We start from the raw sequence: 14270 nt of genomic DNA, 5'->3' as shown, positions 1-14270 counted from the left end.
AAATCTGTGAGTTTGAGGCCAGCCTGGTTTACAAACAGAGCTACACAGTGAAACCCTGTATCAAAAAACACCAATTAAAAAAAACCCCAATAATTAGATCAGCCAAGGCTACACAGTGAAATTTGTCTCAAAACAAACAAACAAACAAACAAACAACAAAACCCTTATTTATTTATAAGGAAAATAACAAGTTAAGGTTTTTATTTTGCAATTTCACCCTGATGCAGTTCTTCCTAAACAGTCTGTACTGTCTAGAAAATCACCCATTTCCTTAAGCTTTTCCAATTTTTGGAGTCCAGGCTTTTGAAGTAAGATCAAATCATTCTTTAAACTTCTTAGTTGTCTGTGGTTATCTCTCCCTTTTCATTTCTGATTCTTTATTTGGATACTGTCTCTCTATCATTTAATTAGTTAAGGGTTTGGGTTTCTCTAGTTTATTGATGTTCTCAAAGAACCACTTCTTAGTTTCATTGATTCTTTGTATTGTTTTCTTTGTTTCTAATTGATATCAGTCCTGATTTTGATTTTTTTTCCTGCCTCTATTCCTCTTGCTGTGTGTTTGCTTCTTTTTTTTCCAGAGCTTTGAGGTGTACTTTAAAATTGCTGTTATGAGAACTTTCTCATTTCTTTACGGAGGCCTTTTGTGCTATGAACTTTCCTGCTACGAAAGTGCTGCTCTCATTGTGCCCCATAAACTGGGGTATATTCTGCCTTCATCACATTGGATTCTAGAAAGTATTTAATTTTTTATTTCTTCTCTAACCCAGAGATCGTTGAGAAGGGAGTTTTGCAGTTTCATTTCTATCAACTTGCACAAAATTCAAGTCCAAGTGGATCAAAGACCTCAGCATAAAACCAGATACACTAAACCTAAGAGAACAGAGAAGGGAATAGGCTTGAACTCATAGGTACAGGAGACAACTTCCTGAACAGAACAACAGTGTCTCAGTCTCTAAGATCGACAATTAGTAAATGGAACCTCATGAACCTGAAACGCTTCTGCAAGGCAAAGGACATCCCAAACAGGACAAAATGGTGACCTACATATTGGGAAAGGATCCTCACCAATCCTATTCTGACAGAGGGCTAATATCTAAAACATATAAAGAACTCAAGAAATTAGATACCAACAATTGAAGTTAAAAATGGGGTACAGAGCTAAATAGAATTCTCAAATGGCTGAGAAGCACTTAAAGGTTCAGCATCCATAGTCATCAGGGAAATGCAAATCGAAACAACCCTGAGATTCTACCTCACACCAGTCAGAATGGTTAAGATCAAAATGTCAAGGGACGGCAGATGCTGGCAAAAATGTGAAGCAAGGGGAACACTCCTCCATTGCTGGTGGGAGTGCAAACTTGTACAACTGCTTTGGAAATCAATTTGGTGGTTTCTCAGAAAACTGGAAATAGTTCCACCTCCAGATCCAGCTATACCACTCTTGGGCATATACCCAAAAGATGCCCACTATACCATGGGGACACTTACTCAACCATATTCATAGCAGCTTTATCTGCAATAGCCAGAAACAGAAGACAACCCAGATGTCCTTCAGCTGAAGAATGGACACAGAAAATGTGATTCATTTACACAGTGGGAAAACAAAGACACCAAGAATTTTGCAGGCAAATAGATAGAAGTTGAGAATTTTATCCTGAGTGAGGTAAGCTAGACCCAAAAGGACATGCATAATATGTACTCACTTAAAAGTGGATATCAGGGGGTTGGGGATTTAGCTCAGTGGTAGAGCGCTTGCCTAGTAAGCGCAAGACCCTGGGTTCGGTCCCCAGCTCCGAAAAGAAAAAAAAAAAAGTGGACATCAGCGATAAAGTGCAGGACAACCATGCTACAAGCACAGACACAAAGAAACTGGGTAATAAGGAGGGCCCAATGGAGGAGGTGTGAATCTCACTCAGAAGGAGAAACTAAATAGTCATCAGAATGGATGGAGAGAGAGAAGGGACTGGGCAGGAGAGGCAGTGAGGAGGGGGCAAGAGAAAGCTAGAATCGAGAATGGAAACCGGCAGGGGAGATATCTCTGGTGAGTATCTGGAGGCCTGGGATGGCAGCAGTCTATGGGGTGACCCTGGCTTAGATTCCTACCAGAGGCGGTTATAGAGCCTGAAGAAGTCACCTCCTGTTGCCAGGCAGGACTTCCAGGGGAGGGAGGGGGACATCAATCCACTCACAAAATTTGTCCCGCCTACAAGATGCCCAGGGACAAAATGGAGCAGAGAGTACGGGAACAGCTAACCAATGACTGCCCCAACTTGAGACCCATCCCATGTGACAGAGCCAACCCCTGACACTATGAATGACACTCTGCTAGGCCTGCAGAGAGGAACCTAGCATAACTGTCCCCTGAGAGGCTTCATCCAGCAGCAGATGGAGGCAGATGCAGAAAGCTACAACCAAACCTCGGGCAGAGCCTGGGGCGTCTGGTGAAGGAGTGGGAGATAAAAGTGAGTAAGACAGAGGGGTCAAGGACACCACAAGAAGACGGACGGAGTCAACTGAGACCACGGGGGTTCACAAAGCTTAGGCCACCAATTAGGGAGCATACAGAGGCTGGACCTAGGCCACCTGTACATTTGTAGCAAAAGTGCAGCTTGGTCTTCATGTGGGTCCCTTAACGAGTGGAGCTGGGCTGTCTCCATCTCTACTCCCTGCCATTGGATCCCCCTCCCTTGTACTTGGACTGACAAGTCTTCGAGAAAAAAATACAAACTAGAATATGCACGCGAAAGAGTCTAACTGCAGACCTGCTTCCTAGACCTCGGGTAAGCCTTCAAGGCATTTCCTTCACTGCTGGCCCTAGCTACTGTGAGTGCTGAGATGCAAAGTCCTGTAAGGTAGCTTTACCATCCCTGTTCCTTACTTCAATTTCTCTAGTGTTTTAAAACCGTGTGCTACCAAGATGTACTCTTGGAAGAAGGAAGGACAAAAAAAAAATATCCACAGTTTATCAGTTAAGGGCACTGTCTGCTTTTCCAAAGGACTCAGGTTCCATTCCCAACACCACACAGTAACTCACACCATCTATAACTCCAGTTCTAAGGGATCTACACCCTTTTCTGGCCTCTAAAGGTATCAGACATGCACATGCTATACAACATGCAGGCACGTATGTGTGTATATAAGTATATATGTATATATATAAAATAAAATTATTTTTGATTCATTATGAGTATGTGTATATGTATGTATATATATGTATATATGTGTATACATGTATATGTGTATATGTGCATGTTTATGTGTGTTTATATGTATGTGTGTATGTATGTGTGTTTATGTGTATATGTGTATGTGTATGTGTGCATGGATGTATGTGTGCATTTATGTGTGTGTTTGACTGTATGTGTGTATAAGTATATATGTGCATGTTGGTATGTATGTGTATATATGTATATGTATGTATGTATGTGTGCATTAATGTGTATGTGTGTATGTGTTTATGTGTATGTGTGTATACATGTGTATATATTTGTATGCATGTGTGTTTATGTGTGTATGTGTGTGTATGTGTGTGTGAGTGTGTATGTGTGTGTGTTTATGTGTGTATGTGTATGTGTATGTGTGTGTGTGTGTTTATGTGTGTATGTGTGAGTGTGTTACTCTGCACACGTGAAGACCAAAGGCAACTCTTTGGCGTCAGTGCTCTCCTTTCAACTTCAGAAGCACCTAGGGATGGAATTCAGGTTTCTGTGCTCCTGTGGCAAAACTTCTAAAACATCTCATAAGTTTGGAAATTTTAAATACATGGGGGGGGTGGTGATGCACACGCAGTACTCAGGAGGCAGAAGCAGGCAGATCTCCCAGTTTGAGGCCAGCCTGTTCTACAGAATGAGTTCCAGGACAGCCAGGACTCTATGTGTGTATAAAAAAAGCCCTGTCTAGAAAAACAAAACAAAACAAAATGCTTAAATGTACATAAGACACACAACACATGTCATAAACCCCAGCACTCAGGAGGCAGAGGCAGGCAAGCCTCTATGAGTTCAAAGCCAGTCTGGTTTACATAGCAAGTTCCAGGCCAGCCAAAACCACAGAATAAAAGACCCTTTCTTAAAATAAATAAATTAAATTAAAATTAAAAACGTAAATGCATAGTACATACATGTGTCCCTTACTGTGAAAGCCTCTAGGGAGGGTGGCAATGAACAAGCGTAGAAGGTTCTAGGTCACCCTGAAGTATGAGGAGTGGGTGAGCCGTTGTAGGGAGCAATGGGAGGGGTAGCTCACACCTCAGGTGGAGCTCTGTACATTCTGGACACCCACACAGGGCAGAGTTAACTGGGGTAATAAGAAATGGCCAGAGTGTTCCCGGGGGCAGAGAGGCAGCTGGGTCTGAGGCATGGCCGAAAGCAGGAAGTACCTATGGACTGAGTACTGGGCTTTCAGGGGGATGTGGTGTCAGATGGTACCACAGACTTTCCTCCTGAGGGCGCAGGGTTAGAGCTGAGCTGAAGATTATGTGAATCGTTGTAGAAACAGAGACACAGAAATGGTGTCTTCAGTGGCTGGGAATGGGGACCTCTCTTTCCCGTCGTTTTAACTTCCCTTCGATAAAGAAAAAGATGAGAGATGGAGAAAGACACAGAGACAGAGACAGAGACAGAGACAGAGACAGAGACAGAGAGGGACGGGCTTTCTAGATGCACAGAAAGGTGTTCAGTATCATTTTGTCTAATTGGGAAAATGCAGATCAAAACCACAAGACAGAGTTGGGAGGGGTGGCTGGGTTTCATCCAAGGCTGGACTATAGAGTGGTCTGGCCAAACACTCAGAGAAAGTCTCCCACCTCTGCTTTCTGACTGCTGGGATTAAAGGTGTGCTTTACACATGCCTATTGGGGGATTTTCTTAACTGGGATGCCCCAGATGACATCATTTCACAGGAGGCTCCTGGACTGAAGGGAGGAGGGGGACACAAGTGCTGAGCACCTCCCTTCTCTGCCTGAGGAAGCAGCATGAATGGCTACTTCAGGTACATGATGGACTATGTGTGAACTGTGAACTAAAATAACCTTTTTCTTCTTTCCCTTGAGGTGTTTTGTCAGGGTATTTTTTTTTATCATAGCAACAAAAACAGAACTAAGGCAGGGGCACATGCTTGTAATTTCAACTCTCAAGAGACAGACTTGGGAAGGTGAAGAATTTAAGGTTATATGAGGCTACAGGAGCCCAAGTGAGCTTGAGTGAGCCCAAGGCTATGAGCTATATGATGCTCTGTCCGAAAATCCAAGCAACCAAAACTAAGGAACAAAATAAAAAAGTAAATGAACATGAAAGACAACTTCACACTCACCATGAAGGCCACTATCAAAAAGATGAGTAACAACAAGTCTTGGTAAAGAACTGAAACCCTCACATAGCAATGGTAGAAAAGCAAACAGTATAGTCACTTTAGACAAAGGCCTAGCAGTTCTTCCAAGGATTAAACAGAGTTATCACATGACCTGGCTACTACCCTCCCAAACAAAGAAACAAAAAACATTAAAAGAAAACGCGTGGGTTGGGGATTTAGCTCAGTGGTAGAGTGCTTGCCTAGCAAGCGCAAGGTCCTGGGTTCGGTCCCTAGCTCCGAAAAAAAAGAACCAAAAAAAAAAAAAAAAAACGTGTTATGCAAATGTTCAGATAATTCATAATAGTCACAAAATGAAAACTACCCAAATCAGTATATGCTGATGAGTAGACAAAACATTCAACAGTGGAGATTCTTTGGAGGTGAAAGGATAGGACATACCAATTCATGCTATCATGCCACAGATTCATGTTAAGTGGAAGAAGCCGTGCACAATGCTCTTCAAATGAATGGCTTCATGTATTAGAAATATCTACATGAACATATCTATTCAGGCAGAAGACAGCTGGGACTAGTGGGGAGCAGCTGTTAAGGGAATGCTGGAGCATGGGGTGGAGGGGAGAAATTGGGGAGGAAAGGGTTTATTTGATTTATGCTTTCTTATAGAACCCGGGACTAGCACAGAGTGGGATACAGAAAGCCCGTATCTCACCACAGAGCCATGGAGTGGCATCTCACCAGTCTAGGATCACAGAGGCTCCACTGGGAAACGATCCTCTCATTCATTAATTCATTAATCAAGCACTCTATGACTACCTGCAATGTTCCCGTGACTCAGATACCTCTGTGACTCAGCCACCTCTGGCTACAGATACAGGGCTAGCAATTTTGATGATCTCACAGGAGGGTGAGCCAGGAGAAATGTGCCCAGTGAGGTTCACGCCAGGAGGAGCACAGTGTCCACGGTGCAGCTTATTCTGTGGGGCCCACTGAGGTGTTCATTCTCACTGAGGACTGGGTGCTTCTTCACAGAAATCCCAGCACTTCAGCCAAGCCCTCCTATGCTGGGTTTAAAAGCATGTGCCACCACACTTAGCTTTAAAAAAAAAAAATGATGGTGGTGGTGGTGGTGGTGGTGGTGGTGGTGGTGGTGGTGATGGTGGTGGTGGTGATGGTGGTGGTGGTGGTGGTGATGGTGGTGGTGGTGGTGATGGTGGTGGTGGTGGTGGTGGTGGTGGTGGTGATGGTGGTGGTGGTGATGGTGGTGGTGGTGGTGATGGTGGTGGTGGTGGTGATGGTGGTGGTGGTGATGGTGGTGGTGGTGGTGGTGGTGGTGGTGGTGATGATGGATCTGACCAGGCTCCCTTCCAGCCACTGAGGACACTGCATGCCCATGGTACAGACATACATGCAGGCAAAGCGCCCACACATTTACAGAATGGAGGCCGTCAGAGGTCTTTAAAGAGAGGAGAGGGTGGTCTCAAACAAGTCATTCTGAAGTCCCTCTCGGAGCCTTGTGTTTTGTCTGTAAAATGGGGCCGATTCTACAGGTCTGTTCACACCTCTGTAGTGAGGCTCAGACAGCGCTGCTGGTAGAAACTTTGTCAGTTGGCAGCAGACCAGCTGTCCTGGTCCTTCAGGGGGACGTGTCTCAGTAACACCTGGCACCTGCCACTTCAACGCCATGGCAGGACCAGATGGGAAGATCCCAGGCAGAAACAAAGGCTTTGAAATCTTATTTGAAAGTTTTCTTGTAGCAGCCATATCAGGTCTGTGTATGATGTCATCCTTGTTTAGAAAGAAACAGGGACTATGGGAAAGAAACGGCTCCCAAGAAACGAGGACATGGGACAAATATAAACTTACATTAAACGCCCAGAAAGTGCATGTGACATGGGTAATCAGACATGGGGATATCTATGTGAACGTGTGTGTGTGTGTGTGTGTGTGTGTGTGTGTGTGTGTGTGTGTGTGTGTATGAGTGTGAGTTTGGGGTGAGTGTGATTGTACATGTGTTGGGGGAGGGGTATAAGAAAAGACATTCCACTCAGTCTGCTGGCTGAGTTACCTGTGGCACCTCTTTGCAGGTGGCAGCTGATCAAAGCCAGTCAGGGGCAGGAAGCCCAGGTCCTTCCAGGACAGGCACTCCCTCCCACAGGGACCCCAAGCCTCTACCAATAGGACCCACCGCCAGCCCAGGAACCTTACCGAGCTGAGCTGTCCCGGGAGCGCCGAAGCCACCTTGCCACCATCTGCTCTATTCTGTGTGCTTTCCGAGTCTGGGATAAACCGCCCTCCAGCTCTTCCATTTACCTAAAGGATGTGAAGGAAAGAAGAATGTTCTGAGGAGATGAACCCAAGCCTGGAATGAGGACTCCGCCACATTCACGCCCGCCCACCCAAAGACCCACTGAGCAAATGACTGGTTCCCCTTCTAGCTGAGCTCTTCACAATCCACAGAACAAACACTTCAGCATCCCTTGTCTGCAGAGTCCAGGCTTGTGGTAAACAGAATACCTTTGTGTCTCACACAAAAGGATGAGGGAATTTAAAAAGGTGAGGTTTCATAACAGACTTGCCTCCAGGATCTGCTAGCACGGGGCAGCATTTTTTTGTCTGGAGGTTTTGTTTTTGTTACTTTGAAATAAGCTGGTCTTGAACTCATGAACCTCCTGCCTCAGCCTCCAAGTGCTGGATTTGCAAGTAAGCACCATCCCATGTAACAAGAATTCCTTTTTTTTTAAAAAAAAAAAACATGTATTTGTTTCATCTTATCTGAGGAGTGTTTTGTGTTACTGTGTGTACTGAACACATGTGTCCCTTTGTGCCTGCAGAGGCCAGAAGAGTGTTGGATTCACTGAACTGGGTTAGAGAAGGTTGTGAGCTGCCGTGTGGGTGGGTGTCGGGAACCGAACCCAGGTCCTCTGGAGGAGCAGCCAGTGCTTCACCGAGACACCTCTCTGGCCCACGGCTGAGAATGGACATGCTCGTGATTGGGCAAACTCTTCTGAGTGCTGTTGCTGCTCAATGATTTTATGTCAAATTTTAAATAGGTAATTTGCCTGCATAATTCCATACCAGCCTATAAAAAAGAGATACAGGCATCGTACTGTGAGCGAGAAGTTGTGTGACGATGTGGGGAGGTACGCAGCTCAGCTGGTAGACAGTTTGCTTAGCTTTGCATTCGACTCCCAAGCTCTCATAAACGGGGCATGATGGTACAATCCTGTGATCCCAGGAATCAGGAGGTAGAGGCAGGGGGATCAGAAGCAGAAGGTTGTCTTCAACTCTATGGCAAGTTTCAGGCCAACCTGGGCCCAAGAGACCCTGTCTTGAAAAAAAGTTATGAAGATGGTAACCCCAAGTATTCTTACCAAGGGAAAATCAAATACCCATTTAGTGAGTGGTCCCTCCACCCAGATCTGAGCCCATACTATCTCTCCCCCGAGTTTCTTTATGGCTGTGCAAGTAAATACGAATGATGATTTTACAGTCCTTTTTCTTGCAAAGGGTGGCACGTCATATGCAGTGTTCTTTTGGCACCAGGCTTTTTTTCTTCTCCTTGAGTATACACCCTGGCCATCTTTCAACATCAGGACATAGAATCATTCTTCGTTCTTGTTGACAACTGATTGTTTCACTGTATGAACTGTTCTGTAATCCAAAAAGAAGTCCTTTGCTGATAAACGCTTGGGCTACTGCCAGTCTTTTGCTACTAAAAACAATGCTCAATGAGTTACACAGTCCATACATCATTTCTGCACATATGCGATTATATATATTTGGATGAGATTCCCTATTGATAGGTCAAAGGTCGCGTGCATTTGTGCTTTGATGAATGTTGCCAGGTCAACAGGAAAAGAGATCTACACTTGTAAGATCAATGCTTCATAAATCAATGTATATTGACATTTCTATTGTCTAATCTATTTCACTTTTCAAAGATACTGGTCTCAGTTCACCAAAGTAATTTCATGATAACACAATAAATAACTACACAAAACGAAAGCACAGCAGTGGAAAATAGAATTGGACACAAAGCAACTAAAAACGAATTATAAAAGATTATGCTGTCTAAACACTACACAATTGCTCAAGAAAACCTAGAAGGCAAGGAGAATTATTAAGATAAGAAAAAAAAAAACAAAAAACAACCCAGACATCTAAGATGACTCCGAAAGGTCAGGAGATCTAAAAAGCCACTTACCACATAGATTTTTAAAGAGTTCCACTGGCTCCCTCCATTCCCCAAACATACAGTTCAAACACCCTTACAATCTGTAAGACGAGTTCATCCTAACGAGTTACTTCAGTCTTGTTTTACACTAACTTTCTATTTTCAGATCTGTGCCATCAGTAGGCTTACCTAGCATGCGCAAGGCCTTGAGTTCAATCCCACATAACCCAGGTGTGGTGGCACAGGCCTAGGACCCTAAATTCAAGTTCAAAACCATCCTCTGCCACATAGTAAGTTTAAGGCTAAGCAGGGCTACATGATACCCTGTCTCAAAATGTATGCGTGCACACACACACACAGACACACACAGACACACACACACACGCACACACACTTCACACACACAGACACACACACTTCACACACACTACACACAGACACATATACACACTTCACACACACTACACACACAGACACACACATACGCACACGTACATACTTCACACACACTACACACACACTACACACACACTTCACACACTACACACACTACACACACACACACACACACACAAAAACAGACATCTCATTTCTTTTTTTTTTTTTTTTTTTTTTGGTTCTTTTTTTTTTTTTTCGGAGCTGGGGACCGAACCCAGGGCCTTGTGCTTCCTAGGTAAGGGCTCTACCACTGAGCTAAATCCCCAGCCCCGACATCTCATTTCTTATTGAGGACTATTTATTTATTTAGATATATAAAGAGTTGCAAAGATAACACAGAATTGCCATCTGCCCTGCACTCAGCTTTCTGGAAAATAACACCTTACATAACCTTTAATACATTTTCTTTTTGCAAAATTAAGACATTAACATCAGCACAATGCTATTAGCCAAACTGCAACCTGCAAGCAATATTAAAACCTCACCAGTTTCTCCACTGTTCCTTCTCTATGCCAGGATCCACTGCAGGGTACAATTTGTGTTTTTGATTTTCCCCTATGCTATTTTTGCTGCTCTAGAGCATAAAGAAGGGAAGCTTCTGCTCGGTGGGACCAGTATAATACAAACATCGGCTCTGACAAAGACAGTGAAAGTGCGGCCTTTCCTGTGACTAAGGAAAAGTGAGTCCTCTTAAATAATGAGCTGGGATGGGCAGTGGTGGCACACACCTTTAATCCCAGCACCCAAGAGGCAGAAGCAGGCAGATCTCTGTGAGTTCAAGGCCAGCCTGGTGTATAGAGCAGGTTGCAGGACAGCCAGGGCTACACAGAGAAACCCTGTCTCTAAGGACAACAGTAACAACAGCAACAGCAACAGTGGAGCATCCCATGGGTGCAGGGAGAGAGGGTTGCCACGGCGCTCCAAGTAAGCACAGGATATCCAAACCGAGTAACTGAAAACCTGGAGGCACAGGCTTTTCAGTCAGTGGAGCAAGCAAGGAACTGATGAACAAAGGCGAGCGTGGACACATGGCTACCATAAAACATACATTCTCGGCTCTGTGCACCTTCACATTCCTCAGTCTTGTAACATGCCAGCTGAGATGTGATCACCGAAGTGAACAGATTTGGCAAATGATCACCACGGCCACCTTCAACTATACTGAAGTGGATACGGTTGCCATCAGTGACCCCCTTCACTGACTCCGACTACATGTTCCACAGGGCTGTCAAGTCTGAGAATGGGAAACTTGTCATCAATGGGAGGGCCACAGACCTCCAGGAGTGAGATTCCCCACAACACCCAATGGGGTGATGGCGGTGTGCAACTTACTGGTGTCTTCAATACCACACAGAAGGCTGTGGCCCTCCTGATGGGCAGAGGCAAAAAGGTCACCCTCTCTGCCCCTTCTGCTGAGGCCCATGCGTGTGTGCTGGGTGTGAAGCATCAGGTGCATACCTCACTTGAGACTCAGCAAAGCTGCTTTCTCCTGTGTCCACCTAACCAATCATGCAAGGTCATCTCAGACATCAGTGTTGTCAGAGCTCATGACCATAGCCCCATGACCCTGTGGCCCCTCTGGGAATGGGCATAATGGCTGTAGGGCTGCACAGATCACCAACCCCGTGTACAGCTTGTCAGAGCTGTGGACAAGGTCATCCTAGAGCTGACCAGGAAGCTCAGAGGCACGGCTTCCTATTTTCTTAATCACAGGGAGGTGAAGTGGGCATCAGAAGGCCTCTTACCAAGGAGCATCTTGGGTTACACTAAGGACCAGGTTATCTCTGTGACGTTAAGAGTGACACCCACTCTTCTACCTCTGATGCTGGGGCTCACAACCTTAGCAACCACTTTGTCGAGCTCATCTCCTGGCATAACACAATTTTGACTACAGCAACAGCATGGTGGACCCATGGTCACATGGCCTCCAGGGAGAAGCCTTGGACCATCAGGAACATGAGGACCAGAGCCACTGCCCACAGTCAGCCCCAATGCACTGAGCATCTCCCTCAAAGTTTCCATCCAGACCCCTAGAGGAAGGGAGGGACATAGGGAGTCTTATCAGAAAATAAGAATGGAGCCTTGGAAATTAAAGACTGCTGAAATAAATCCAATTAAAAATTTAAACAACCCACTCCGCGGAGCATCACAGAGGAATCAAAGAGTTGGGTGGCAGGGTTGCTCAGTGGCTAAAGTTCTTGCCATGAAGTATGCAGACAAAGTCTCCACATAAACGACTGGTGTGTGGCAGCCTATGACGCCGGCCTCGGAGGGCAGAGATGGGGTCAATGGTGTAAGCTGACTAGTTACACTAACCACACTGGTAAGCCTCAACTGAGAGTCTATGTCTCAATGAGAAAATGAAAAGGGAAGAAGACTGAATCGGCACACGCCTACACACACCTATACCCTACACACACCCTACACAAGCACACACACACCCACACAGCCCTATACCTTACACACACCCTATACATACCCACACATACCTACACACACCTATACCCTGCATACACACCCTACATACTTATACACACCCACACACACCCACACACACCTACACATACCCCACACAAGCCCACACACACTACACATGCCTCTACACACACACCCCTACACACACACACACACCTACATGTGCCCCTACACACACACCCCTACACACTCACTACTACACACACTCACACATACCCCTACAGATCCCTATATACCCCTATACATACTGCTATAAACATCCCTACACACAGCCCTACACACCCCCACACAACTCTACACACACTGCTATACACACCCCTATATATTCCCACATACCCCTCCACACACACATACACACCCTATATACACCTCTACACCCCCAGACCCCTACACACAGACCCCTACACCCACCCCTACACACATACCCACACACAACTATACATATGCCCTCACACTAAAAAATACATACATCACACACACAGATAATTACAAAAGTAACAATGAACAAAAGAGAAAGTTATCAAATACCATAGGCCAAGAAACATAGCTAAATGGACCTGTGCCAATCAGGAAGACCAATATTCACATAGGGAAGGTTCTGGAGGCTAGAAACAGCCTGAGATGTTTGAATGAGAAGGGTCCCCATGGGCTCATACTTGATGCTGCTCATCAGGGAGTGGCACTACTTGAGAAGGGTTAGGAGGTGTGGCCTTGTTGGAGGAAGTGGCTTTGAGGTTTCAGAAGTTCAAGCCTGGTCTAGTCTAGACTCTTCCTTCTGTCTGTGGATGAAGATGTAGAACTCGCAGTTACCTCTCCACACCATGTCTGTCTGTGTGCCACCATGCCTCTCCTCCATGATGATAAAGGACTAAACCTCTGAAACTGTAAGCCAGCCCCAATCAAACACTTTTATAAGATTGGCCATGTCGTGGAGCCTCTTCACAGCGCTTGAACACTGGCACTGTCAAATAATTCAATAAGTTATTCCCAAAGATCCAAAATTTCCAGATTGAGGATGTCCACCAAAGCAAGGTGGACCAGGCATTGATCATGCTGTGATGTCAGCTAATGGACAAGCAGAGACAAGAGGTTGTAGCTAGCTTCATCTATACCGTGAGAACCTCTTCCCCACCTCACCCGCACACCAGTCAATCCTGTACAATGAATGAGAAACAAAACCAACAACACTATATATTTCATTTTATTTTAGCTTTTGAGACAGGTTCTCACAATGTAGCCCTGGTTGGCCTGGAACTTACTGTGTAGATCAGGCTGACCCCAAACGCAGAGATCCACCTGCCTCTGCTTCCAAGTGCTAGGAATAAAGACACTAACAACTGTGCCAGGGAAAAGATTAAAAACTAGAAACAGAAAAGAGCTAAACATTTTGGAAGAAAAAAAATAAATCAAACACAAAAGTTGAGACTAAAAAGAGCGGGTTGGGGATTTGGCTCAGTGGTAGAGCGCTTGCCTAGCAAGCACAAGGCCCTGGGTTTGGTCCCCAGCTCCGAAAAAAAGGAAAAAAAAAAAAAAAAAGAGCATGAGACTTAACGCTTGCATGTTCTGATATCTGCCACTCTCGCAGAGGACCCGAGTTCAGTTTTTAGCATGGATACATAGAGGCTCGTAACCACTTCTAAGTCCAGTTCCAAGAATCCAATGCCCTCTTCTTGTCTCCAGGGGCACCTGCACGCACATGCTCACACATACATGTACATACACATAAACAGAAACAAGTCTTCTTTACAAAGTAAAGCGTAGCTCACAATTCTGTCAGCACTGGGTAATATTTATACCTTTATAATAATGTAAACACTGAAGTGATTTCCCAAAGTAAAAATATGACCCAGGAAGGTAAAGTGAAGGAAAGTGG

At 45.0% G+C, this 14270-nt stretch overlaps 1 protein-coding gene across 3 annotated transcripts in view; it reads right to left on the bottom strand.

Annotated features, from left to right (window-relative positions):
* The window catches only part of Frmpd1 (FERM and PDZ domain containing 1), a 102049-nt gene that overhangs the window by 49973 nt on the left and 37806 nt on the right, over positions 1-14270 (bottom strand). For 2 of the 3 annotated variants that reach the window (NM_001107937.2, XM_063287631.1), the window contains exon 2: positions 7516-7620. In NM_001107937.2, coding sequence (NP_001101407.2) covers positions 7516-7616 — 101 coding nt within the window. In that variant the 5' untranslated portion in view covers positions 7617-7620. Of the gene's footprint in view, positions 1-7515; positions 7621-8417; positions 10043-14270 lie in introns of those variants that run through there. The other variant, XM_008763690.4, reaches the window with a different exon arrangement.

This window comes from Rattus norvegicus, chromosome 5 (assembly GCF_036323735.1).
Source record: "Rattus norvegicus strain BN/NHsdMcwi chromosome 5, GRCr8, whole genome shotgun sequence".
Classification (NCBI taxonomy): Eukaryota; Metazoa; Chordata; class Mammalia; order Rodentia; family Muridae; genus Rattus; species Rattus norvegicus.
The sequence above is the reverse complement of the archived record's forward strand: the minus strand, read 5'-3'. Positions and strand labels throughout refer to the sequence as shown.